A 23,213-nucleotide genomic window follows, 5' to 3' on the forward strand; every position below is an offset into this window, starting at 1 on the left:
AAGGCCAGTGTAATACCTTCATTATCCTAGGTGGTAAATTAGAAATTATTCTGTACTTGAAAGGGTTGAATAACCAAAGAGTGGTTTAATACTTTAAGTTTGGAGGATTTGCTTAAGTGAGTTAAAACTAGTCGTTTAGCTTATTCTCAAGTAATATTTAAGCATTTCTAACTTAAAGTATCCAATAAAGGGAGAAACTCTTTCGAGTATCTACCATTATTTTTCATGATAGTCGGTCAGCTGCCCAATTAGCATGAATAGTAGCTATACTATATTGAGATATACAAAATTATTTAGAGCTTTTGTGTTATTGAACAATACTACATTATTATATCTCAGAAGTACAGTATATTGTGGCACATTTGTAAAAAAAACCTTTTGAGCAATCGATTCCTTAAATACTAAAGTGCTTGCAAGTGGAATATATGGTGTAAATGGCATCATAAGCTGAGCCCTGTGGATGGATACAGTATGATGGGCATTGGTTGACACTAAGAACGTGTTGTTACCTCGTCCTACTGCAAGCAACTCTCATGATACTCAATTAAAGATTTGCTTGTAGGACAAAAATTGATAATATTTCGTGACTATGTTTTCACACGCTCAGCGATTGAAGGATACAAAATTAAGCCCAGGAGTAAAATATTGTCATTTCTTGGATTATTTTATTATGTTTGCAATAAGAGTACATATTTGTTGTATTTTTTTATGGAATAGAGCAAAATAAAGATGATTATATAATCTTCTTATTTGAAAGCTCAGCAAAGAATTGAGTACAAAATTGTTTTGCACTTGGACATTGCTTTGCTCAGAACATTTTTCATGACTATTATTGAATAGCTTAGTAATTTTTGCGACTTAGATTTAGTAACAATTCACATAAGTGATATCACAAAGGCAGCATGCAGTTTCACTGTACTAGGGGTAGTGCTTTGTGCTGTATTGTCGTATTCAAGCGGATTGGGAAAGCGTGTGATGACAATTGAGGGATCTAACGGAGTAAAGTTTATAAAGTTGTAGATCAAATGCTACTGAAAAAATATATAAATGGTTCCTTCTCTCAAGATGGGAGATGCTATTATTCTTTAAAATAACATTATCTCTTACTCTCCTTTCCTTTTATAATATTTTCTTTGCCTTAAGTTACCCCTATCACACTCCTTTGCTCTTAGGTCAATTGCCTGTTATTTACTGATTGCTTCAATGAATCTTATCAATATATCACTTGCCCTCTTGCTTACCCTTGTCCCGGTCCATGCTCAAAATCGGTTGAATGTCAAAGGATTCGGATCCTCTCCTCCCAAGAGTACGTATGTGACCACTGTTCCAACAAGCCGCTCGCTTGCCCCCCAGAGAGGAGAAAATCCCTTGAAAATAGCACTTAAATTTGCCCGCAATCAAATTGCTTCTGAGTTTGTTGTGAAAAATGTTTACCAATCTAAGCACAATGGAGTCACGCATGTGTATTTACGCCAGCTAATCGATGGACTCGAGGTTGTGAATGGGGACATGAATATTAACGTGGATAAAAAGGGAAATGTGATCTCGTTCGGAAATTCTTTCTATAATGAAAAAGACTCGAAGGGTTTGAAAAATAAGGTAAAATATTTATTTGTATAATTAATGGCTTCGTCTTTGTTTCCATTTGTGAGCTGAATACGACTAACTGTATTTTCAACATCACAGGGCGAGAATGAAGTCAAGAAAAACCCACAGCGAAATGCTTTGTTGACTCCTGAAAAGGCACTACTTACGCTGTATGATCACCTCGGCCTGAAGGTCGAACCAAAAGATGTCAATAAAAAGGGAAGTCTGAAAAAAGGAAAAGACTCGACTATTCTCCTTAATGCACCTTATTCCGTCGCACCCATACCTGTAAAGCCTGGCTTAATTCAATCAAATGGAGGTCTAGAGCGAGTGTGGGAGATTATCCCGGAATTGGAGGATAACTGGATACAAGCTCACGTTAGTGCCGAGACTGGACAAGTGAAAGCTATCATTGATTGGGTTGCCGACGCAAGCTACAACGTCATCCCTCTTGGAGATAACGACCCTGAAACTGGAGAGCGAAGGCTGGTGAAAGACCCACACGATAATATAGCATCACCACAAGGCTGGCATGAACTGAATCAGACCCGCCAAACCACAACCATAGGCAATAATGTTTACGCTCAAGAAAATCATGATGCTAGTGAAGATTGGTTGAAGAAGAAGCGACCTGATGGTGGCAAAAACCTAATATTCGATCATAAGCTCGATCTGAAACAGGATCCTAATATGTACCTGAATGCCACTATAACCAATTTATTCTATTGGAATAATATTGTAATTATCAAAGCTATGACGTTTGACATATTGCATTGACTTAAATTTTCTTGATACGGTATTAGATGCATGATCTCTACTACCGGTATGGGTTTAACGAAGAAGCTGGAAATTTCCAAGAGGATAACCGTGGCCGCGGTGGATATGGTGGCGACTCAGTGATTGCATACGCGCAATACGGCAATGGAAAGAATGGGTATAAGAATAATGCTTCTTTCTCCACCCCACCAGATGGTAGCCACGGAAAAATGAAGATGTTTCTTTATACTCGAACCGACCCCCGTAGGGATGGTGCTCTAGACAACGATATTGTAGTACATGAGTACACCCACGGATTGAGCAACAGGTTAACTGGCGGGCCTGCAAATTCAAGGTGCCTTGGATATGGTGAACCTGGTGGTATGGGAGAAGGGTGGGGAGATTTCGTGGGCACAATCTTGCAGATTCAACCAAGTCACACACGGAAAGATAACTTTGCACACGCAGCGTATGCAAACAATAAAGCAAGTGGGAATCGCAAGTATATGGTGAGAGTCCAAGCATATTTATGTATACCATCGTTAATTTCTTTAACATTAACCTTGAATATGTAGTACTCCACGGATATGAAGACAAATCCCACTACCTATCGAACACTGAATGAAAATGAATACCAAGAAGTGCATGCAATTGGCAACGTTTGGGCCAATATACTTTACGAGGTATATTGGAACTTGGTAGACAAATTGCCTTTCACTTCCAGCTGGTTCCCACCAACAACCAGTCCCACCGACGCTAAAGAGCACATTATTCGCCATGGTAACACACTTGCATTGCAGCTCGTGATAGATGGGATGAAATTGCAACCTTGTCGCCCCACTTTCCTGGACGCGCGTGATGCGATACTTCAGGCTGATCAGCTACTAACTAACGGGGCGAATAAATGTGAGATATGGAAAGGATTCGCAAAGAGAGGAGTCGGTGTTGGCGCGAAATACGAACGAGATCAAAATGACTCAATTGTGAATCGTGTCGAGGATTTCGAAATACCCAAGAATGCATGCGAGAAGAGCTCATGAACGTTTAGCCGATGATGGTTTAATTGATGTATTTAGTAGCGAGTTTATACAGAAATATAAAAAAAGTTACTGTATGAACATAATAATAAGTTTTATAGCCCAAGTTATTGGGACTGCAAGAATATTACTACCATTGAATTCACTCCACTGGCTCTTTATTTTACAACTCATTCTTGCTGGGTAATTCCATCAAGAAAGTACAATTATGTGAATTTCAAACGTGGTTAGGTTGTCCATTAAAGGAAATCTACATATTGCAGGCTTTTAATTCGTATGACATAATGTAAATCAGCTCTATCGGATAAATTAATGCCAAGAGTATGATAGCTCCGGGTAAAATAGAAATTTACCGTAGAGATATAGTTGGGTAGACCATTGATTTCTCTGATTAATTTGCCAGCTGAGTCAACTCTAAAGCACTAAAATATAATATATAAATCATTTCCTCGCTATTTCTGTACGATAACATTTTATTTCATCACTCCACTAGCTATGTCGCTCCTCATAAAAAACGGCCTAGTAATTCTCAAAGACTCTGCTCAAATTACCGACATTTTGATAAAAGACGATGTAATTGAACGCATTTCTCCAAACATCAATATAACTGACGTTGATATTATCGATGCCTCTGGAATGATTGTTTCACCAGGCTTTGTGGACACCCATCGTCATTTATGGCAGGCTGCGGAGCGAGGAAAATTTGCAGATGACACACTATGGCAATATTTAGCTAAACATATAATGGGTAATGCCATGTATTATGAGGCAGAAGATGTATATTGGTGTCAACTTGCAGGAGCATTAGAGGCTTTGGATGCAGGGATAACCACCATTGTCGATCATGCCCATATATCATTAAGCCCTGAACACGTGGAGCAGGGATTAAAAGCAAGTGTGGATAGTGGATTGAGGATCACCTATTGCCTTGCAAGGCAAATATTTCCTGCTCCGGAGGGGAAAATAGAAACAAATGAATGGCAGCTGGACTTGATAGAGAACTTGGCGAAAAAAGATTTTGGGAGAGTTTCAATGGGAATCGCCCACGATCTCATATATCGTCTACCCCATGAGGCTCCGAAGATTTTGGAATTGTCAGAAAACTATCATATGCTGATCACGGCACATGTTGTCAATAATTACCATCCCGGAGTTATAACACGGTTTGCAGAACTCAACTTCATAACTCCACGCCTCCTTATTTCGCATGCAAATGGCATATCCGAAAATGACATCGCTCTTCTCAAATCACACGACTGTGGTATCAGCTCCACTCCAGAAACCGAAATGCAAATGGACCTCGGTGCTCCCGTTGGTATGCAACTTTACAAAGTCGGGTGCAGGGTAGGTCTTGGAGTAGATGGAGGCGCATTCCAGAGTGGTGGCCTACTCTCAGCCATGAGACTCACGCTACAGCAATATCGTGCATCTCAAATAGACTTATTACATGAGAGAGGAAAGATCCCAACTGCAATGCCCGCAAAATGTAGAGACATATTTTATTTAGCCACCCAAGGAAGCGCGCGCGCAATGCGGGCAGAGAATCAACTCGGGAGTATCGAGGTTGGAAAGAAGGCTGATATTGTATTATTCCGAACGGACACTCCAAATATGCTGTGCGCTGATCAAGTTGATCCAGTAAGCGCACTAGTGATGCATGCGCAAGTATCTGATATCGATACAGTGATTGTGGGAGGAGAAATCTTGAAACGGGGCGGAAAGTTGTTGAAGCATGACTGGAGTAGAATAGCACGTGAAGTGAGAAAGGTAAAAGAGAGGGTTGATGCTAGGATGAGAGAGAGTGGAATTGACTGGATTCAGCATACGGAGAATATGAAAAGGGTCATGGGATGGGAATCAAGATTTGAAAATATACTGTAATTTTAAAATAAAATTTAAATTTGATATACAACACTAAGGAATAGATAATTATAATTTAAAAGCAGCTAGTGAGATTTAAATACAATCTTTATTGGCATTATAACATAATTTGAAATAATAGAATGCTGTTAACAAGCAGTTGAGTACAAATTAAGAAAGGCGATAGACACCCTCACTGGTCCTCTGCTCGCGATAAAAGGTTAACTTCGCGAATAAAACGGACTTACTAGAGAAAAATACATATAATAAATCTTATAGTCTACTAGATAGCCTCAATCAAATAATCTATGTTCATCGCACTTTTTCTTTATTTCGAAGTACTCAGATTTGTCAAATTAACCGTCAATTTCGCTTTCATCGGTATCTTTGGGTTTGCTGTCAACATCGGACTGTTTAGGGGCTGTGTGCCTGTGAAAAGCATTAACGAGTGAAAAAGAGAAAACTGGAGCTCCCTTGAATGCGGTACATTGGAGGAGATCTGTAGTGGGAATTGCATCTAAGAGGCTCTTAGTTTTGCATTTGAGAAGGCCGTCTTCGATAAAATCACAAGTTATATTCCGCTCTCCCATCCTTCTTTGTAATAAGTCACAATCCTCTTTGCAAAAGTGCGTTAACCAGTCGAAGTGTTTGAGTGTGATCTTGAACTTACACTCAGCATATATTGCTTGAGCTGACAATACAAAGAGTAGTACACTACTATATTTCATAACGACAAAATTTTTCAAAGACACTGATTATTATGGATATCCTATTCAAGGATATAATGATTTATACGAAATGACGATGAGAGTTCATAACAAGGATAGAGCCCATGTGATCCATCTAAAACGAACCCTATATATTTATTTTTGTGAAATAGAGATTTACCTAAAAAATTAAAATATTTCATCATCTTGATTCTCAGCCCTTTTGTGCATAATTATAAAAAAGGTGAGATCTACATTCCATTATTATTCACTCATCACCCTAGCTATATAGGCATATTCTTAAATACCGGGGCTAATATACAGTGTCTTTTCCCAGGGAAATCGATTTTGTGACTAGTTTATAGTCAAAATTTTGAAGTTTACCTTAATTTAAATATCGTCTATATTCTTAAGTCTCCTAAGCATATTATATTAGAGACTTATTGTGTACTTGATAATATTCTTCTTGATGTGTTTGATAGCTTCTATAGTGTCTTCCTAATGTGTAACGATTTTAATATCTTCCAAGTACACTTTTAAGATTCACCAAAAGATGTTAGATCAGGGCATAAGCATAAGTCAGAACGCAAAGCCATATATCTCAAAGAGTCTCCAGATCAGTACTCTTCATCTTTCTAACCATTTTCTAGCTTAATATACTATTGCTTCAACCTTACCATAAAATTTAAATTGGAAAGTTCATTTTAAGAGTTATATATATACACGGCTTTTACAGGAGGGAGGCTCTTACTCTGATTTTGATGGCTTCATCCGCCTTTGGATCCAACATTATGGTAGGGTCATAGTCGAGGTCTACCGTCAAGCCGAGAGAGTATCCAAGATGATCAAGTGACCTTCTATTCTGTTGACCAGAGCACCTTCAGCTTAATCTGAAAATCCCCCTCGCTCAGGTTTATGTTGTAGGAGAGTAGAAGTGTTTATACAGTTCTTGCATCCTTGTCAATTTCACGGCAGACCACTCCCAAGGGGCTATTATCGACCATGAAACCTCAACTATATATGATCTGAGGAAGAACTATGTTTCTAATCTTCCCTTAATAAGAGTCAAAAACTTAAACATATTTTTAATATGTGGTTTAAAATGCCCAAGCTATTCTGTTTTGCGAGTCTGGGCAGGCATATCTTGAAATTTCTGGTGGCGACATACTATTAGAATAATTTAGGGGGTTGGGGAGAGGAAGTACTCTAGCGGCTTCACTCCGGCAAAAATCCTGGGATTCGTCCTCAATTAACCTGCCTCCCTGAATGCAAGCAACCCTTCAATAAGACCCACGTTTCCTACTGCAGTCTACTCTCTATCAACATAAAACTGAGCAAGGCGGATTTTGAATCCAAGCCTGTAAAAGCCCGAGCCAACTGCATAGATGATCACTAGCCTATAATAGATTCTCTCCTGAAACTGGGGTCAATATGAAGTCTCACCAGATGCATATACTCACACATCCGATAATTCGAAGATTAGCATAAGAAAATTTTTATCTTTACAACTCCTCCCCAGTGATCATAAATATAAATGCCAGATTCATCCCAGAATCATCATGCTGTGACTGAGCAAATCTCTTTATTTTCGAGTTGATAATTGATAACAAATAAACACATTATATATTTATTCACTTATCTGAGATTAAAGCTTTAGGAATATGCTAGAGTAGTTAAAGGGGTATTTCATAACTACCTCTACTACATGAAACTTCAGCTTCGAATTAGTCACAATCGTTGCTTGGACAGAGTTGAACATCTCCACTACAAAAATTGAGCATTCAGCTATCTGATTTTACAATCAATCAAATTTTACTTACGCTGAGAGGTATTTGTCATCCTCAGTGACTTCTAACTCTCCACTCTCCACGATGACAACATCAACCAATGGGCGGTCATTGGTCTTATTTGTGGCAGTATGCTCGATAGTGTGCACCACATCGAGTCCTATTTGTATATTTTATTCTGAATCTAATTGTCTCAATTATCGGACTTATAGCAGAGAGCATACCTTCCAGCACAGTTCCAAATACCACATGCTTTCCATCGAGACGAGAAAGTGGAACAGCCGTGATAAAATATTGAGCTGCATTTGTGTTGGGTCCATCATTTGCCATAGAGAGAAGACCAGGACGGTAATGCTTGAGTTTAAAGTTTTCGTCCTTGAACTCCTTATTATCGTAAATGCTTGCAATGCCATTCCCATCATAGCTAACAAAATCACCCCCTTGGATCATGAAATCTTTAATCACGCGGTGGAATATTGAACCTTTATAGCTCCAGCCCTCCTATTTCAAGACGAACGTTAGAATACAGGAGAGAGGTGGAATGCATTTATTGAGGGTACTTCATCAGAAGCGGCGAAATATCGGAAATTTTCCGCTATTAAGGGTGTGAATTAAAAGCGAGTGAGGATAATGGATTAGTGCAGTAAAATTCTTTATATCTACCTGTAAGAGGAACGGTCTTGCCGTAGAGTCCGATGGTAATGCGCCCCAGTTTTTCATCTCCTTGCTCAATATCAAAATACACTAAAGTAGTTTAATTAGCTCAGTATATTGTATAGTTGATGGATTTGAATAGCCGGTACCTTTATTTGTAATTACTGGCCCTTTAGGAGTAGTGCTTATAGCAGCTGGCGCAACCAAGGGAAATAGAAGTCCCAGTGTGAAAAATGTCAGGATTTTCATAGTATACTGATGCTGTTTCTTTGAAGAAAAAGTGTGGGAAACAAGTGAAAGAAATTCTGGCGCGAAAAAGCTCCGAGAGTTGAAGAATTAAGTAGGACAACAATAAAAAGTTCATTTCTTGCTCACGTGGAATAATTGGGTTTTCCGTTCTCTTTGGTCCTTCGAGGCTGCTGAAAATCTTATTATATTTATCTGCTCCTATGATTTAACCAATGGCGCAAAAATATAAAAACTTACTCCGGTATCACATCATTTAAAAATGAAAATAGTAGGACCACCACTGATATACCTGATTATCTTAAAAACAACTATAATTCATATTCTATCAACTCCCATTCCATTCCCAATATTACTCACAAAATTCAGAGGGCGGAGATTGCTTCAAGCACTATGTTTATTTAGCAGTATTGGACATTTCATTGCATTTAACACTGTAGCTAATAGTGCAAATATTAAGCTGAATCATTTTGCTATTGCATTAAATGCATATTCTCAAGGATATTTCCATAGTTTTATATTCTCTGTAAAGAGAATGTTTTCGAGAGAAATATAGACGTATGTGCATCTCTGGCCCTTTTTCTAGTGTCTATAACCGTTATTGCTAATTCATAGAGTATGATAGAAAATGCAATTTGTGACCGAGTTCGAATAAACTTGACTTTGCGATAAGGCTAATAAAGATACTTTCATACCCTTTTTGTCTACATGCATCTACGTGCTTCCGCCAAACACAGGACACAGCCAGATTCATACTAAAAGAAGGATGCGTGAATGCTATTTCTTCTCTCGATTTTGACTTGGAAATCTCTACTGCCAGTTTGTTAAAACCTTAGGCTGCCTTTGAACAATTTCAATTCAATGAAAAATACTTCCCAAAAAAACTACTCTCATATATGACTTTAATCCATTCCCACAGCTAAACGCGTAGCACACGTTCTGAGGGTATGTAATCTAGTATTCTCTGTAGAAAACTTATTGACCTCGCCTTCTAAATTGCAATTTGGTTCTATTTAGCACAAGGAATCTTAGAGGATACCTTTTTTAAATCTGTATATTCGAAAGATTCACATATTCAAGCATTCCGCTTATCTCACTAAGGGTCAGGAAATAAGATACATGTTTACACGATACATACTCGCTACGCAAAATAAATAAGGAAATGTAATATAAGTTTAGGGCATATTTAATAATTATATCATTTCTCTGATCATTTTAACAGCAACCGCTACATCCACAATCTTTATAACATCCAGATTCGCAAAACACTAAACAGCGAATCACGCAATTTTCCTGTCTAGGCTTTAATGGAACTCTCATCATCTGCTTAAACGAATCAAAAGTTCCAGCATTACCTAGTGCACAAAATGCGGCAATGAATAATGCAAAGGTAAATCCAATTCGCATTTAAGCTAATGCCTCAGCTTGAGTAAGAGTATATAAAATGACAGAAGTAACGAAGTCGATTAAGGATATGAACTTGATAATATTAGAATTTTTTATTTGTCCAGATCTGTGAATTAATTGAAAAGAGAAGAGACTTGCCAAGATAAATCTCGATACTCCGTTGCTTACGTCAGACCCTTCGAATCAAAAAATCTGATGCAATTCTATTTGATATATTGGATTATGATTCTTTTATCCTCTTTCATAGTTTACCACCGTATTTTAAAGTTGATTAATTATTTGTTTGGATGATTAACTCAAACTGCCGGTTCTATGCTATTTGTAAATTTCAAAGGGAATGAACTGCACTAGGAGGAATTACTAATGCGGTATTGATAAATGTGTTCGATTCACATGCAATATTATATTAATATTTAAATTGATATTATGCTATAGCTAGGAATGAAGAATTATAATGGAGTCTTAAAACAAATATTAGAGCGGCAGCAATTAAGGTCATTGACCCAGAAAATAATATAGAGGGTAAATACTGATTGCTATGTATAATGCCCTTGAGAGCAGTCGCGATGGGTGTTCCAAAGAGAGTGCCGAAAAACGTAGAAGCAAATATTAGGCCAATAGCGCTCGGCAATTGTTCAATATCTGCAAATGCCAAGAGATATTACAAACCCCTATTTAAAAAAATTCAAATATCATGCTATGACTGTTTTACCGCTTATTTCTGCCGTAATAACCCCTACTAATGCGACGAAGCCGCCAGTAAAGAAACCATTCAAGAGTGAAAATGCACACATTGAAGCGAATGAGAAGGCAAATGTCCAAATAAGAAGGATAGAAAGCCCTGAACATACAAGGCAGATCAACATAACATTTATCCTACCGAACCGATCGCCAGCAAAACCAAGAGCAATACGGCCAAATGCATTGGCTCCATTCATTATACCAACAAGTAGAGATCCACTTCTAAGGCCAAGTTTAATACTAACAGAATACTCTAATAAGAAAAACACTGGTTAAACGCTGTATTAAAAATTGTCATTATTAATATAGAATTAACTCACCTGGAGTAAGGAAAAAAGGGGTGACATGCACAAAATATTGCACAGCGATTGCAGCGAAGTAAATGGAGAATCGTACTTGTCTAAATAAGGAGAGATTTAGACTGAATGGGCGGGGAGTGTCTCGGGCGACTCTGCTTTTAATTAGGAGCGTCGCTGTGCCCAGCATCACGAATGACATTATTCCCATGATACGTAGCGTCCAATTAACTCCCACACAACTTATCAGTTTTTCGGTCACTGGGCTTAAGACGAATCCACCAATACCCACGCCACAGACCGCTATCCCTGATGCGAGCCCTCTATGTCGGGTGAACCACTCAGGAATCGTTCCCACAGATGGGAAAAATGCAAGCGAAGAACCAACCCCATAAATTAACCCTTGGGTAAGGAAAAGATGCCATATCTAGCGCATGCCAAATATTAAATTATTAATTTTAGCTACGGTGAAAAGACCTGATTTGTATGTTTCCTACTTGATTGGCAAAAGATGCTAGAATTAACCCCAAAGAGAGAATTATCGTGGAGGCTGCCAATAATGTTTGAACTCCAAAACGGTCTACTAATGGACCATTGATCGGTCCACAAACGACTACAAGAGCAGTTCCCAGAGTGCCAATGAAGGATAATACGGAAGGAGACACTCCCTGATAGAGTACACTGCGATAATGTTCAGCGTATATTCCCCAAGTGTATCCATATCCAAATATAACCCATTGGCAAAGAAAGGCACCAAATACAACTAACCAGCTATATAAATATTAATTGATAAATATTAATGAATACAAAGATATAGTTTTAATACCCATAGCCACCATCTGGTTCATCCTTCAATGATTTAATATCTTCAATTTGGTCATCAACCTCAGTTGCGGTATCGTTATCATTAAGATGTGAACCATTGCCAGAGTCTAATTCTCGCATATGATCTGAAGAGCTATCCACTGGTTTATTTGACAGTGTCATGCAGGCCATGGTAGAAAAAATTGTAGAGAGTATTCAAACTATGGATTATCTAGCCTGTGATTATAGATTATTATGGCTTCTCCAATTTGCTTATGTTTTTCGCTAGAAAAAGTATTTTTACATTTCTTATAAACAAAAATCTATTCTGATGGTGAAAACCCTATTGTAACCCATTATCCAGTCAAAACCATTGCCGAAAGTATCCATTACACCAGCAAAGTCGTACTTCTCACTTGTCTATCGTTAGACTTGCAATGGGGATATCTTCAACTTCCGATTCATCCGAAACTAAATATTTTCATCCCGCCTCCATCATTTATATCCTTCTTTTTTATATATTAATTTTCTCGTTTTATATTTTCGTCTCTATCTTCCTAAAAAGATAAAACGAAGAGTGTATTTTTATTAGAAACAGTTATAATTAAGTCTTACTCGGATAAAAAAATGATGATAGACATGAATTAAAGATATGCTGAGTCTATATCAATATATATATAGGTGTTTCAGTTACACTACAGAAATAGATTATCAAAACTTTCAGACTAAGAGACGAATTTTTGTACACTCTCAATTTTTATACTCACTAACTCACAATGCTACTTTTATCTCCGCCCTTATGGTTTCTCTAATATTTCAAACTAAACGCGGCATATTCCATTCACTATTACACATTAATTGGTTTTCGAGAAGGTGATAATGTCGAATTCACACTAGGAATACAGGGTGAACTGCTAATGGTGCACGTGTAGTGCTCGATTGGCTAATGAGATTCAACCAATTAGATACTCCCGCTATCAATAGATTAAAAGCAAAAGGTAATCCCCACTGTTTATTACTTTGCTCTACATGCAACTGATCTATCCTATAACTTATATTATCCATAATTTCCATTATTTCTTTACATACCACTTGTTGTTTCGACGCATTCTCTTGAATCTGACGGTCGTTTGCATCTGATTTTTTAGAAATCAGCATCCTCATAGTTTATTGAAAACTAAGCACTGTATAATACGCTAGTGACTAATCGTTCAACTTTAAACTGAAATGAAAACATATAAATGAAGACATGTTTTATCAGGGAAAATGAATTAGACAACTTTTCCCTCGTTTTGTAAAGATATGCTACTGCTTTTCCTTTTCTACTTGACATTTCCTTTAGTTGCCATTGCTTGCAAAGCGCCGGGAGGTAGCTACTGCAGTATGCTGTATACGGTCTGACGCTTCGACGAATGCAAAAGTTCGGAAGAAAGGGGTACTTGCTGCGACCAAGCCTATCTATGGTGTAAAAGCTGTCATTACTATGATTATCAGTGTAACCAATGGTATAGCAAATGCATCTAAGGCTATACTGAAGTTTAAAACACGTAGCTTTACTATATCATAACCAGAATTTTGAGTTCATTTGTTTTTTGCTAAAGCTTCGTATTTTATAATTAAATACTTTCGGTATTTAATAATAGAATGTTGTAAGATAGTATCCTTCAGCGCTGACATTAATATATTCAAAACCAGATATTTATGTGAGTGCGTTAGCAATCTTGATGACAGTGCGGGCGAGATACGAGGTTTACGCTCAGTAGGAATCAATATTAATCGCTTTTTTTTAGCAAAAGACCTTAATTGAAAAGTACCCTATCCTGTTAAAAGGGTAGAGTAACTTCTACGTAAAATTCACCCAGAAAAATTGAATACTATAGTAGAAAAAGGTGAGGAAAAAAGTAATCAATAAATCGCTCGAGCATTGTGGTTGTTGATATTAATATGCTTGTACAAAATTTAATTATTTCCCCCGAATTTTTTTGCGCCGGATATTAGTCTAATAAGATCTATCTCGACAATCCTCTAGCTATCCCTAAGCTCTTGATTGCCCTTCCCTAAACACTTCAGAAGGCTAATAAACGACACAAAGTGGATTGTAAAGTAATCCGGTTCTATTCTCAATACAAAATAGCACGTCTTTATTGTAAATGAAACATCGGTCTTTTTTATACTGTTGTTAATGTATCACATAGGGAAAAATATAAATAATAGAAGTAATAAAATGGCATCATCTCAATACAATAAGGTTATCATAAAATAAGTTGGCGTAATAAACAACCGTATAATATTAAATATTCTCACAAAAGTTAAAGAAACAAAGATAATAAAGCGATCAAGTCACAAAATCTAAGTTTTTTTTTTCCTCTAAGGACGCGGGAACTTACGTCCTGTGGTTTATTTAACATATATTACAAATGTGAGATGTGCTTTCGGACAGGCTTATTAAGTACTAGAAGAACATGGGATATAATTTAAAGAGTTCCGTGCTTGGAAATGTCGGATTAAGTGTTCTTGGCTTCCTCGAAATTGAAGGCTACTTCTTGGCTGTCATCGATCCGGATTAGCGAGCTTTTTCCCCATTTTTGCTTGAACCCTTCTTCGTATTTTACACAAAATCTAAGTTTTTTTTTAACAAAGTACCTTTATTGAAAAGTGTCCTATCCTGTTAAAAAGGTAGGGTAGCTTCTACGTCAAAATCACCCAGGTAATGTGACACAAAATCTAAGCCTCCATCCTCTACTACTGCGCCATTGATCCTTCTAGTTCCAAATTTCCTCACAACAATTTTGTTGCGTCGATTAATTGACTAATAAGGTCTATCCTGACAATCTCGATTGTCCTTCCGTAAACACTTCAGAAGGTTAATAAACGACACAAAGTGGATTGTAAAGTAATCCGTTTCTACCCCAAAACAAAAATAGCACCCCCTTTTATTGTAAACAAAGATGTTTCCCTTTTATACTAAAGATAACGTACCACAAACATAAATGTAAACAAGATAATAGAAATATAATGAGGTAATCAAGGAAAAATATGTTAACTGTAACCGTAAGCTAATAAATATACTAATAAAACCATCCCAAGAACTTAAAGAAGTGTGTTACATATGTTACTTTCAGATCTTCTTAATCTCTGTCTACGTAGCTACGTCATCATTTATTGGATATATATTCGTACATTTGAGAATGTAATAAATTAATAAGGAGTTAAATCTTTCTCTCCAACTAAAAACCCCCGTCACAAAGTGTAAAAGAAAAATAAGCCACCAAAACCAAGCCTCCTTTCCTTCTACTGCGCCATAATTCCGTATTGTGTCAATTCTCCTCACAACAATTTCTGACATAAATTCGGTAGGGATAATCTAGGATAATTGGGACAGGGATAAGGGAATAAAGGATTTATTACAGAAAACCAAGGAAGAGGAATATATTCATAGTACTCCGGGGATGATTATTCTCCTGTTACAATGTTCTCAAAGAGTATCCCTTTATATAGGGTGAAGTATGACCAATGAAATAAACTAATAACGGGAATTCTAATTAATATAATCTTAATACTTGTTTGCGGCTGCACTTGCGTCGTAGTCGGGTGCCGGAGGGTAGTCTTCAATCTCGTTAGGCCTCATATCCGATTCAGTTTATGACATTTCAGACACAGAAGGAGCTTCGATAGCGCAGTTGGCAGCGCGTGAGTCTCATAATCTCAAGGTCGTGAGTTCGATCCTCACTCGGAGCAATAGAATTTTTCTTCACTATATTTTTTATTTACTATTGAAGATGTTAACGATTCTATAAGAAAGATGATGACGTGATTTGGAATTTTTACATGAGAGAATGAGTTTAGAGAAAAGAGTTAAGGCAAAAATTTAACGAGACTAATATAGTGTCATTAAATAGGGGGGGGGTAAAGTGAGTTTGCTATGGTGTCAAAATTCATGCACTATCGGCACCAGGGAGTATTGGAATTAATTTAAGTTCATTTAATTTAGCCTCTATAGTGGAATTATGAAGGAGTAGATCAAATGTATTAGTTATATTCGAAGGAGCCCCATCCCTCAATCGCCTCGAGCTCCTCTTTGCTCATCTCTGCAAATCTATCCGTAAATTTGTCCTTAATTATTTGTACTCCGGGTACGCCAACCGAGGTTTGGAAACAATCAAAACCCTGTGAGCATAGATCCTTTTTGACCTTATCTATTGTGGACTGATCTGTATCTGTATCAAAATATACAAAGCGATAAGCTATTTGTCTAGACACACCAAAATTCAACCACATACCATCTCTCACAAGGGTTAATGCGCAGCCCCCTCCACCTGCTCCGGTCAATTTTGAATGCATTGCATAATTGGCCGTCACCTCTCGCACCTTGTCGAGGGCCGGATGGCCTACTCCAAGTGCGACGAGCAACCACTGATTAAGATCGATCAGGTCCTCAATTTGTGTCAAGATTGTCTGCCGGTCGTTTGTCACGCTATTATTGGCATCGGAGAATATCCTCTGACATTCCATACTGATATTATGGATGGAATCCATTATGGGATCAATGACTTGAGTATATTTCTCCCGAAGTGTGGCAGCCTTTTTCACGAGTGCACTGGTACTTCGAGGAACTTTGGTGTTGGTAAGAAGAAAGCGGAGGGATTGGAATCCTCGGAGGGGCTCCATTTTTCCACGGGCATACATAATTGCACCTCCTAGAGAGTCATATGAAATGATTAGAGGCATAAGCAGGGCGAAACAAATATCAGCATGAGATTATAGCTCGGGAAAAGCAAGGAATTCTTGGAAAGCACGCATACCAAATGTTGCGACAGAGTTATCAATCCCGCTTGGATTCCCGTGGATGACTCTCTCGGCTTGAAAAGCCCACTTGTTGATGAGCTCAAGTGGAGCGTTTACTGTAGAAGCAAACTGCCCATTGGCTTGAAGCAAACAAGCTGCAATACATGTGGAATAGGATGCGGAAGATCCCAAACCTGCTCCCACCGGAAGGTTAGAACGGACTGTGATAGACATAGGCAGTGGTCTAAAAAAAGTAGAAGATCCGGGTTAGCGCATTGCATCAATTTAGACTTCCAAAAAAACTCATGGCTTACCCTCGTTTAGGATTGACAAGGCACAAATAGAGGTGCAAAAAAGCGATAACGGCCACCTCTTGTACAGGGGTCAAACCATTTACTAACCTCTTGAATCGCGCCTGAACTTCAGAAGGAAGCTCTAGTGGGGGGGAGTTGATATCTATAACAGATTGTTGTAATAATGTGAAAAAAAAAAACACTCTACAGAATTGAGTTCCAAAAAATAGACTACCATCAATTATTTTGACGATTTCATTTTCATTTCCCATGATATCACTGATGTTCCATCTACGTTCCACCTCGATATCAGGCAAATGAAGATGGACCACATCTTTTCCAATCGGCGTGGTGAAATAAAGAAAAGAGCGTAAATTGACACTACCGGCTACCGCAGTCTAAATAATGTTGGACAACATTGAGTAACGAAATTCTCTAGGATAACAGCAATAAAACGGCTTCACCTTTCCATAGACTACAGCATGCTCTCCGAACAAGATGACTTTACCGGGTGCGGACACGAAAAAACTCGAATCTTTATTTAAATCCACCATTATTATATTTTTCGTCCCTTGGAAAATACTAAAAATCGATTTGAAATCGATATTTTACCGATTTTTTCAGGTTTAGGATGAGGTTATGACTAATTCTTCTTTAACCATATTGAAATTTTACACGTAGTAGAGGATATCTTTACACGGTATAGAGGATATCCTATATTTAAAACATATCTTTATATATGTGAATAAATATAATCAAATAAACTGGAATATTAATCAAGAGTGAGTTATATCTACAAGGGAGAAGAAAATCGTGAAAAGAGGTTCAGCTCTGCTCGCCGAATTTTTCGCCAGGTAGGCATTTTCGCAACCATCTCCGGTATGTAATGTTTTCGTTCCAGTGAGTAAAATCATTAAGACCCCCTGTTAACAAACCAAGTATGGCTCCTAAAACAACCGCATGCTTAGATCCTTGCTTCGAGAATTTATCTGAAAAATAGAAGGGATTTAGTAAGTCCATTCGTAGTTACTTTCGGCAGTGCATTCATTCAAAAATGCACAAAGCTCTGCTAAAAGATATCAAACTTACTTATTAATGAAAATGCAAACCCAGTTCCAGCGCCCGCCACGATTGAATTCAGGGCATCGGCTTCGTCTCTCCATCTGTCAAGGGCAGCCTCGGCTACTTCAAATCCTGCACACAAAATAGCATTCCTTTTTGCATGTCGCAAGCCCATTTTTAATCCTCCCCAAAGAACCTTGTAGTTCTTGCGCTTATGGTATAGATACCATCCATCGATGGTACGGGGGAGTCGATGGGCATTTTCTGCTAAGAATTGGAGGGCGGATTGGCGACCTCCAACGTACCCTCCGGTGGAGAGACCCCATAAGGCGCCAAGAAAAGTAACAGTGTACACACGAGGAGTAGGGTCCAGCCCCGCACGTCTGAGATGGGTCTGGGACGTGTTTTCTGCCATGCCTTTTCGATTCGAAACGAGGCAGCCTATTTCCAAAATTTTTCTCAAGGCAGGGTTTCTGGAAGCCACACTAATAAATAAGTGACTGCGTAAATTCGTTTTGAAGTCCACCTCTATCAAGTGAATCCGCCGACCATTCAACCAAGAATTAAAGTAACCCTACCAGTTGCAGCTATTACTCTCTTTTTTTTAATGTTGAAGTAAACTTATATATGTTTGTCAGATGATAGGTATGAAACATATGTGAATAGTTGAAAAGTCTAAAATGCTAATTTAATGGATAACACCCATTATATAGGACATGGATAATTGGAAACAAAGACGAAATTACAGCGTGTTTAAATAGCGCTATAGGGGATAAATAAGACTTCTAACTAAACTTTCGATGCCTTTTATAATCCTTTTCCATTCTCTTTTCCCATACTACTAATACAGTCCTTGAGCACGACCCGATTTGATAGACGTGTTTGATAATAAAATCTTGCATAAATCCCGCAGGCAGCCACTATTCCAAGCCAACCGATGAACGCAGGAATGATAAACTCCTCTGGTCGTCTCCAAATGATGGTCAGCACATAGTGGTTGAGCTCGAAAATATTGACCAGAACGGATTGTTGGCAGTTAATAAGACCAGCCTGCTGATTTTCGATCTATACAACAAATAAAAGGAAATACTTTGTCTAAAAAAAAAAGAATAGGAGACTAAAGCCGGTGTTACCATTTCCTGAGAAAGCTGCATTTGGACCAACTCGAACCCCCAAACTCCCATTCGCGATATTATCACGCCTCCCATCATAAAAGTTCTCACCAAATCTACTTGCATATAATCCTCCACCATAAACGACCCCAGCACCACTAGAAGCATGTTGGCCTCGAATATTAGACTTATTAATCCTGTGCACGCTAGGCCGATTCGCTTTACAAGTCGAGGCACAAAAAAGGTAGACAGCATCCCAGCGAGCACAGAAGTACCGCGTAAGACCGCGAGCTGGGGCCCAGAGGTATGGAGTTTGTTTTTCATAAAAGCGAGCATCGGCCCATTGACGGTGAGAGCGTTGAGATTGATCAGTCCGAAAGCGAGGGCAGCTATCGATCCAAGGTATATAAATAGAGGAAACAAAACCTAAATTAGAATGTCGAGCGAATAACGGGTAGTACGAAATGAGCAATACATAAGAAGATAGGATGGCGGCAGAACATGCACCATTCAACCCATGCCCGCCTCCATCTATTCTCTCGCTTTCGCGGCATTGGGTCCAGTACACAAGTATCGAATTCGCAGCTCATGCTCCCATAGATGCACCGCTTGACATTTGGAGCCAACCTGTGCAAGGAAAGCGCAGGCCAACCGGCATACACTTTAGAAATTACATAGATCTCAAGAAACAAAGATAAAAGGCTCCAGAGGACAATAAAAACTATAGGCAAGTGTGGGTCTGAAGAAAAAACGAGCAGAAAGGGGGTGACGGTTTTACTCAACAGATCGATTCGCCTTATGTGAGCATTAATCTCTAATACAGATCCCAAATAAAGGTTAAAACTTAGGAAGGAAATTCTAGCATCTTGAAGCAGACTTACGGGTAAGAGTGTAGGGATCCTGGTTTGCAATGATCACTAGCCAATCCTATATGTTTAACATCAATATAGAGGTAGCTATCAATAGAGAAATCATGTATCTCTATTCACTTTCTCAATTGCGATCTGCATTCCAACGTGTCCCATCCTCACGAAACACCCCAAAACGACTATTGCACCAAAGACAATCCAAATAGAATATACATGTAACATATGGGAATATAAAAGGAGAAAAAAGGCTGCGCAAGAAAGAATTTTAGAGAGCTCTTGAACGAGAGTGGTGGTTTTTAAGACTAAAATTTGGAAATAAAAAATAAGCATGAAACTCGTGTTAGACTTTTCAAGTCCGATAGCGGTATACATGAGATGTCTTAAGACCTTTAATTCGTGTCTGAGCATCCAGCCATTCCCCGATAAAAGTTCCAAAAATGATAGCGCTCAGTGTTTGCGAGAAGCCGTATATTGAATTGAACAGCAACGAGTTCGGAAAGGCATTCGCGATAAATAATGCGGCAGCAAACTCATAGAGGCGGTTGGTTGCCGTGCTATGAAAATACGGGCAAAGTAGCGAGATGCTTTCAGTGAGAGCAATCAACAATATCTATAAATATAAAATGACCTGATTGCCTGGAATGTGTAGAGCCAGATTAAAGATTGATTGTCCAAAGACGTCATAGTATAAGGGGGTACGTTAGCTTAAATTATAATGCCATTCGTTATTAATGTGCGGCCAAAGATAAAAGCCAGAGTTCAGCAATGTTTCAACACTAAGTATTCTGAAACAGAAATATGAACAGAAATGTGATGAGTTTGTGCTCAAATGAGGACCTTTTGGGTTAGGGTGACCTCATACCTAGGGAAAAACACAGATAAGATCGATAGGATCATCAGGCTAACCTGACCATATCCTCCCACCTCTACCATCGACTGCGCTTCATCACTTTTCCATGTTAATGATGAATCTCTCTTGGTCGATAGGGCCATTCCCTTTAACGCAAAAAAGCTGCTATCGATCTTGGATGAAACCTAGATCAGTTCAGAGGTCTAGTGTCAATTTCCCCAAGAGATATTTTGATCCTAGACTCCAAGAATTCCTCCCAGCCTGGCGCATATTCCACTATTCTATGGTCCCCTTCGGGCTATCCCGCTTTCTCCCAAATTTATGGAAATAAAAAGCTTGGCATCTTCATAACTGGAGGAAGATTTTTTTCAGATATAAATTTCAATCAACATTCAGCTCGAACATATCACGACCTGATTTCAAATTCATTAGCCTATAATCGGCATAGCTTTCCTCTTTTGAAATATCTTCATAATCTCATCTCCTCCGCTCGGTTTTCTTCCGTAGCTTCGTGGTCAGATTTGCAATTAAGAGCACCTATAATTTACCATCCATTCCTTCCCAATTCCCCTCCCCCTCCTTAGCTTTATAAATGTTATAGCCTACAACTCCCATTAATTGCTTAATTATTGAAGATTGTCACTCGAAATGAAAAGGCACATTGACCGTGCCTGGTTCCGCCGTAGTGTGATTACCCTTATCATTATCATTCTCTGCTGTTCAGCTGTGATCCCTATCTATATCATCTATCGGAAGGAAGGCGAGCGATTTTCTTCGTATCTAGAACATACCCCTGATGCAAAAGAAGACTACATTCTTGTCGATGCTAGCTTAACCACAGTCGACATGGAGGACAGGCAGTTCCATATTCACTTCGAGTTCACCCCATATGGAAAATACAGGAGCCCAAATGGGTTATTAGCTTCGGGATTGACCTTCAACCTCTATACTCAATCAGTTAGTTTTCCGATTAATGAGAACATGTAAGTAAGAGGAGCTCTCTGCAAATTGAAGGGTGTTTAATCGACCCAGTACCATAGATAATCCTCCCAATAAGAATATGGGCGATAACAGGTTATTAACCCCTGATCCTTTCCTCCTTCTCTCCTTCTGTAGGAGAGCCCTTGACGCGATCTACACATTTTACGAAGGCAATATCGTAGAGTATCCATTCGATCAGTATGAAGGATACTTTGAGTTGTTCGCACACCACTACAACAATTTTACGAACCCCATCCCTATTTCGCTTAAGCTCGATACAAGTGTACACTCGGTGAAATCGGATCCGTCCATACGGAAATTTACTTTTGACACCGACAAAATTGGAGTGGTAATGTATTGATAGAGGATTTCGCTCGAACCATTGTTAGCTCGATCGTACTCATCCTTGTTTTTCGGCTTTATGGCCAAATCTCCTTAGCTGATGAAAACTCGACGTAGTGATACCACCATAGCTTTCTCTGTCTTTGTCGGGGTGTTGATGTGGGTCATTTGCGCTAGCTTTGCCTATCTTGCCTTTCAAGCGGTCGTCAAGCGTCGCCAGGTCGACTCCCACTTCTGCAGCCTTGGTATTGCTCTGTTGTTTGCCCTTCCGGCCATGCGGGACTCCCAACCGGGGGTTCCAAAAACCGGGTGTGCCGCAGATGTCATGGGCTTTTATTGGAATATGGCCATTTGCGCGGTCAGCAGTGTGGCTGTTCTTATGACGTACGGCCTACGATGGAAACGAGAATTAGATAAGAAGCGGAGGGATATCTGCGCCGACCACGATTGTGAGGCCGGGTTAAATGAAGACACGAGTGCAGAGGGGGAAGGGAGCTGCTGCTCGTGTATGTGTCCCCGCAACAACTCAAACTCTACGTTCAATTCGTCACTGCGCACCTGCGTTAGTCCAACTCAGTGCATGTCCCCCCCCTCTCTTCCTGCACCACCCCTGGCAACTTGTGAAGGAGAGCAGAGCGAGAAAGATGCAAAGTTTGCTTCAAATCTCTCCGTCACGCATCATCACAGAGGATTTTGATGTAGGATTCCTACTCTCAATTTAACCCCCGCTCCCTTTTTTTTAACGTCTAATTTCACCTGTATTCGCTTGGTTTAATTATTTTTTTTTCGTCCTGAACCGGAAAACGATGTTATTATTTTGCGTTCTCCTTAATAGAACCTGTAATAGAACCTTATCCAGTCATTTTTATGGTCGTTTCCAGGTAGAAGGTCCCATTAATTAACCGATTAAATCTGTTCGATGCTATATATATTTGCCAACAATGATCCTCTCTCCTTGTAGTCGAGGTCAAGTTCTATTTTTGTCCGAGTATGTTCATAGTATTTATTGAAAAAAAAAAATTGAAATATTAAAATCA

The 23,213-nt window shown here is 38.8% G+C and overlaps 9 protein-coding genes and 1 non-coding gene across 10 annotated transcripts; 4 read left to right on the plus strand and 6 right to left on the minus strand.

Annotated features, from left to right (window-relative positions):
* Positions 1 to 1,203: 1,203 nt before the first annotated feature.
* Positions 1,204 to 3,383, plus strand: VTP21DRAFT_2274 (uncharacterized protein; the record flags this gene model as incomplete). Its single annotated transcript, XM_069392449.1, has 4 exons — positions 1,204 to 1,599; positions 1,687 to 2,325; positions 2,391 to 2,852; positions 2,919 to 3,383. The coding sequence occupies 4 exons, from the start codon at positions 1,204 to 1,206 to the stop codon at positions 3,381 to 3,383; spliced, it is 1,962 nt and encodes a 653-aa protein (XP_069250163.1).
* A 492-nt stretch (positions 3,384 to 3,875) lies between these two features.
* Positions 3,876 to 5,261, plus strand: VTP21DRAFT_2275 (uncharacterized protein; the record flags this gene model as incomplete). Its single annotated transcript, XM_069392450.1, has 1 exon — positions 3,876 to 5,261. One exon carries the CDS (start codon positions 3,876 to 3,878, stop codon positions 5,259 to 5,261), a length of 1,386 nt encoding a protein of 461 aa, XP_069250164.1.
* Positions 5,262 to 7,671: 2,410 nt separating this feature from the next.
* On the minus strand, positions 7,672 to 8,637 carry VTP21DRAFT_2276 (uncharacterized protein; the record flags this gene model as incomplete). Its single annotated transcript, XM_069392451.1, has 6 exons — positions 7,672 to 7,711; positions 7,768 to 7,894; positions 7,959 to 8,235; positions 8,295 to 8,329; positions 8,398 to 8,478; positions 8,538 to 8,637. 6 exons carry the CDS (start codon positions 8,635 to 8,637, stop codon positions 7,672 to 7,674), a joined length of 660 nt encoding a protein of 219 aa, XP_069250165.1.
* Positions 8,638 to 11,093: 2,456 nt separating this feature from the next.
* VTP21DRAFT_2277 (uncharacterized protein) lies at positions 11,094 to 12,074 on the minus strand (the record flags this gene model as incomplete). The annotated part of the gene is made up of 3 exons (XM_069392452.1): positions 11,094 to 11,102; positions 11,179 to 11,480; positions 11,915 to 12,074. The coding sequence occupies 3 exons, from the start codon at positions 12,072 to 12,074 to the stop codon at positions 11,094 to 11,096; spliced, it is 471 nt and encodes a 156-aa protein (XP_069250166.1).
* Positions 12,075 to 15,547: 3,473 nt separating this feature from the next.
* VTP21DRAFT_t170 lies at positions 15,548 to 15,620 on the plus strand. Its single transcript has one exon. It is a non-coding gene; the product is annotated as a tRNA-Met (tRNA).
* A 291-nt stretch (positions 15,621 to 15,911) lies between these two features.
* On the minus strand, positions 15,912 to 17,514 carry VTP21DRAFT_2278 (uncharacterized protein; the record flags this gene model as incomplete). Its single annotated transcript, XM_069392453.1, has 6 exons — positions 15,912 to 16,099; positions 16,163 to 16,579; positions 16,685 to 16,911; positions 16,982 to 17,123; positions 17,196 to 17,358; positions 17,425 to 17,514. 6 exons carry the CDS (start codon positions 17,512 to 17,514, stop codon positions 15,912 to 15,914), a joined length of 1,227 nt encoding a protein of 408 aa, XP_069250167.1.
* A 271-nt stretch (positions 17,515 to 17,785) lies between these two features.
* Positions 17,786 to 18,437, minus strand: VTP21DRAFT_2279 (uncharacterized protein; the record flags this gene model as incomplete). The annotated part of the gene is made up of 2 exons (XM_069392454.1): positions 17,786 to 17,949; positions 18,050 to 18,437. The coding sequence occupies 2 exons, from the start codon at positions 18,435 to 18,437 to the stop codon at positions 17,786 to 17,788; spliced, it is 552 nt and encodes a 183-aa protein (XP_069250168.1).
* Positions 18,438 to 18,829: 392 nt separating this feature from the next.
* VTP21DRAFT_2280 (uncharacterized protein) lies at positions 18,830 to 20,225 on the minus strand (the record flags this gene model as incomplete). The annotated part of the gene is made up of 4 exons (XM_069392456.1): positions 18,830 to 19,087; positions 19,156 to 19,523; positions 20,016 to 20,061; positions 20,124 to 20,225. 4 exons carry the CDS (start codon positions 20,223 to 20,225, stop codon positions 18,830 to 18,832), a joined length of 774 nt encoding a protein of 257 aa, XP_069250169.1.
* A 127-nt stretch (positions 20,226 to 20,352) lies between these two features.
* VTP21DRAFT_2281 (uncharacterized protein) lies at positions 20,353 to 20,687 on the minus strand (the record flags this gene model as incomplete). Its single annotated transcript, XM_069392457.1, has 2 exons — positions 20,353 to 20,557; positions 20,632 to 20,687. 2 exons carry the CDS (start codon positions 20,685 to 20,687, stop codon positions 20,353 to 20,355), a joined length of 261 nt encoding a protein of 86 aa, XP_069250170.1.
* Positions 20,688 to 21,501: 814 nt separating this feature from the next.
* VTP21DRAFT_2282 (uncharacterized protein) lies at positions 21,502 to 22,873 on the plus strand (the record flags this gene model as incomplete). The annotated part of the gene is made up of 3 exons (XM_069392458.1): positions 21,502 to 21,836; positions 21,970 to 22,183; positions 22,274 to 22,873. 3 exons carry the CDS (start codon positions 21,502 to 21,504, stop codon positions 22,871 to 22,873), a joined length of 1,149 nt encoding a protein of 382 aa, XP_069250171.1.
* Positions 22,874 to 23,213: the final 340 nt, after the last annotated feature.

Source organism: Calcarisporiella thermophila, assembly GCF_041956535.1.
Source record: "Calcarisporiella thermophila strain CBS 279.70 unplaced genomic scaffold VTP21scaffold_14, whole genome shotgun sequence".
Classification (NCBI taxonomy): Eukaryota; Fungi; Calcarisporiellomycota; class Calcarisporiellomycetes; order Calcarisporiellales; family Calcarisporiellaceae; genus Calcarisporiella; species Calcarisporiella thermophila.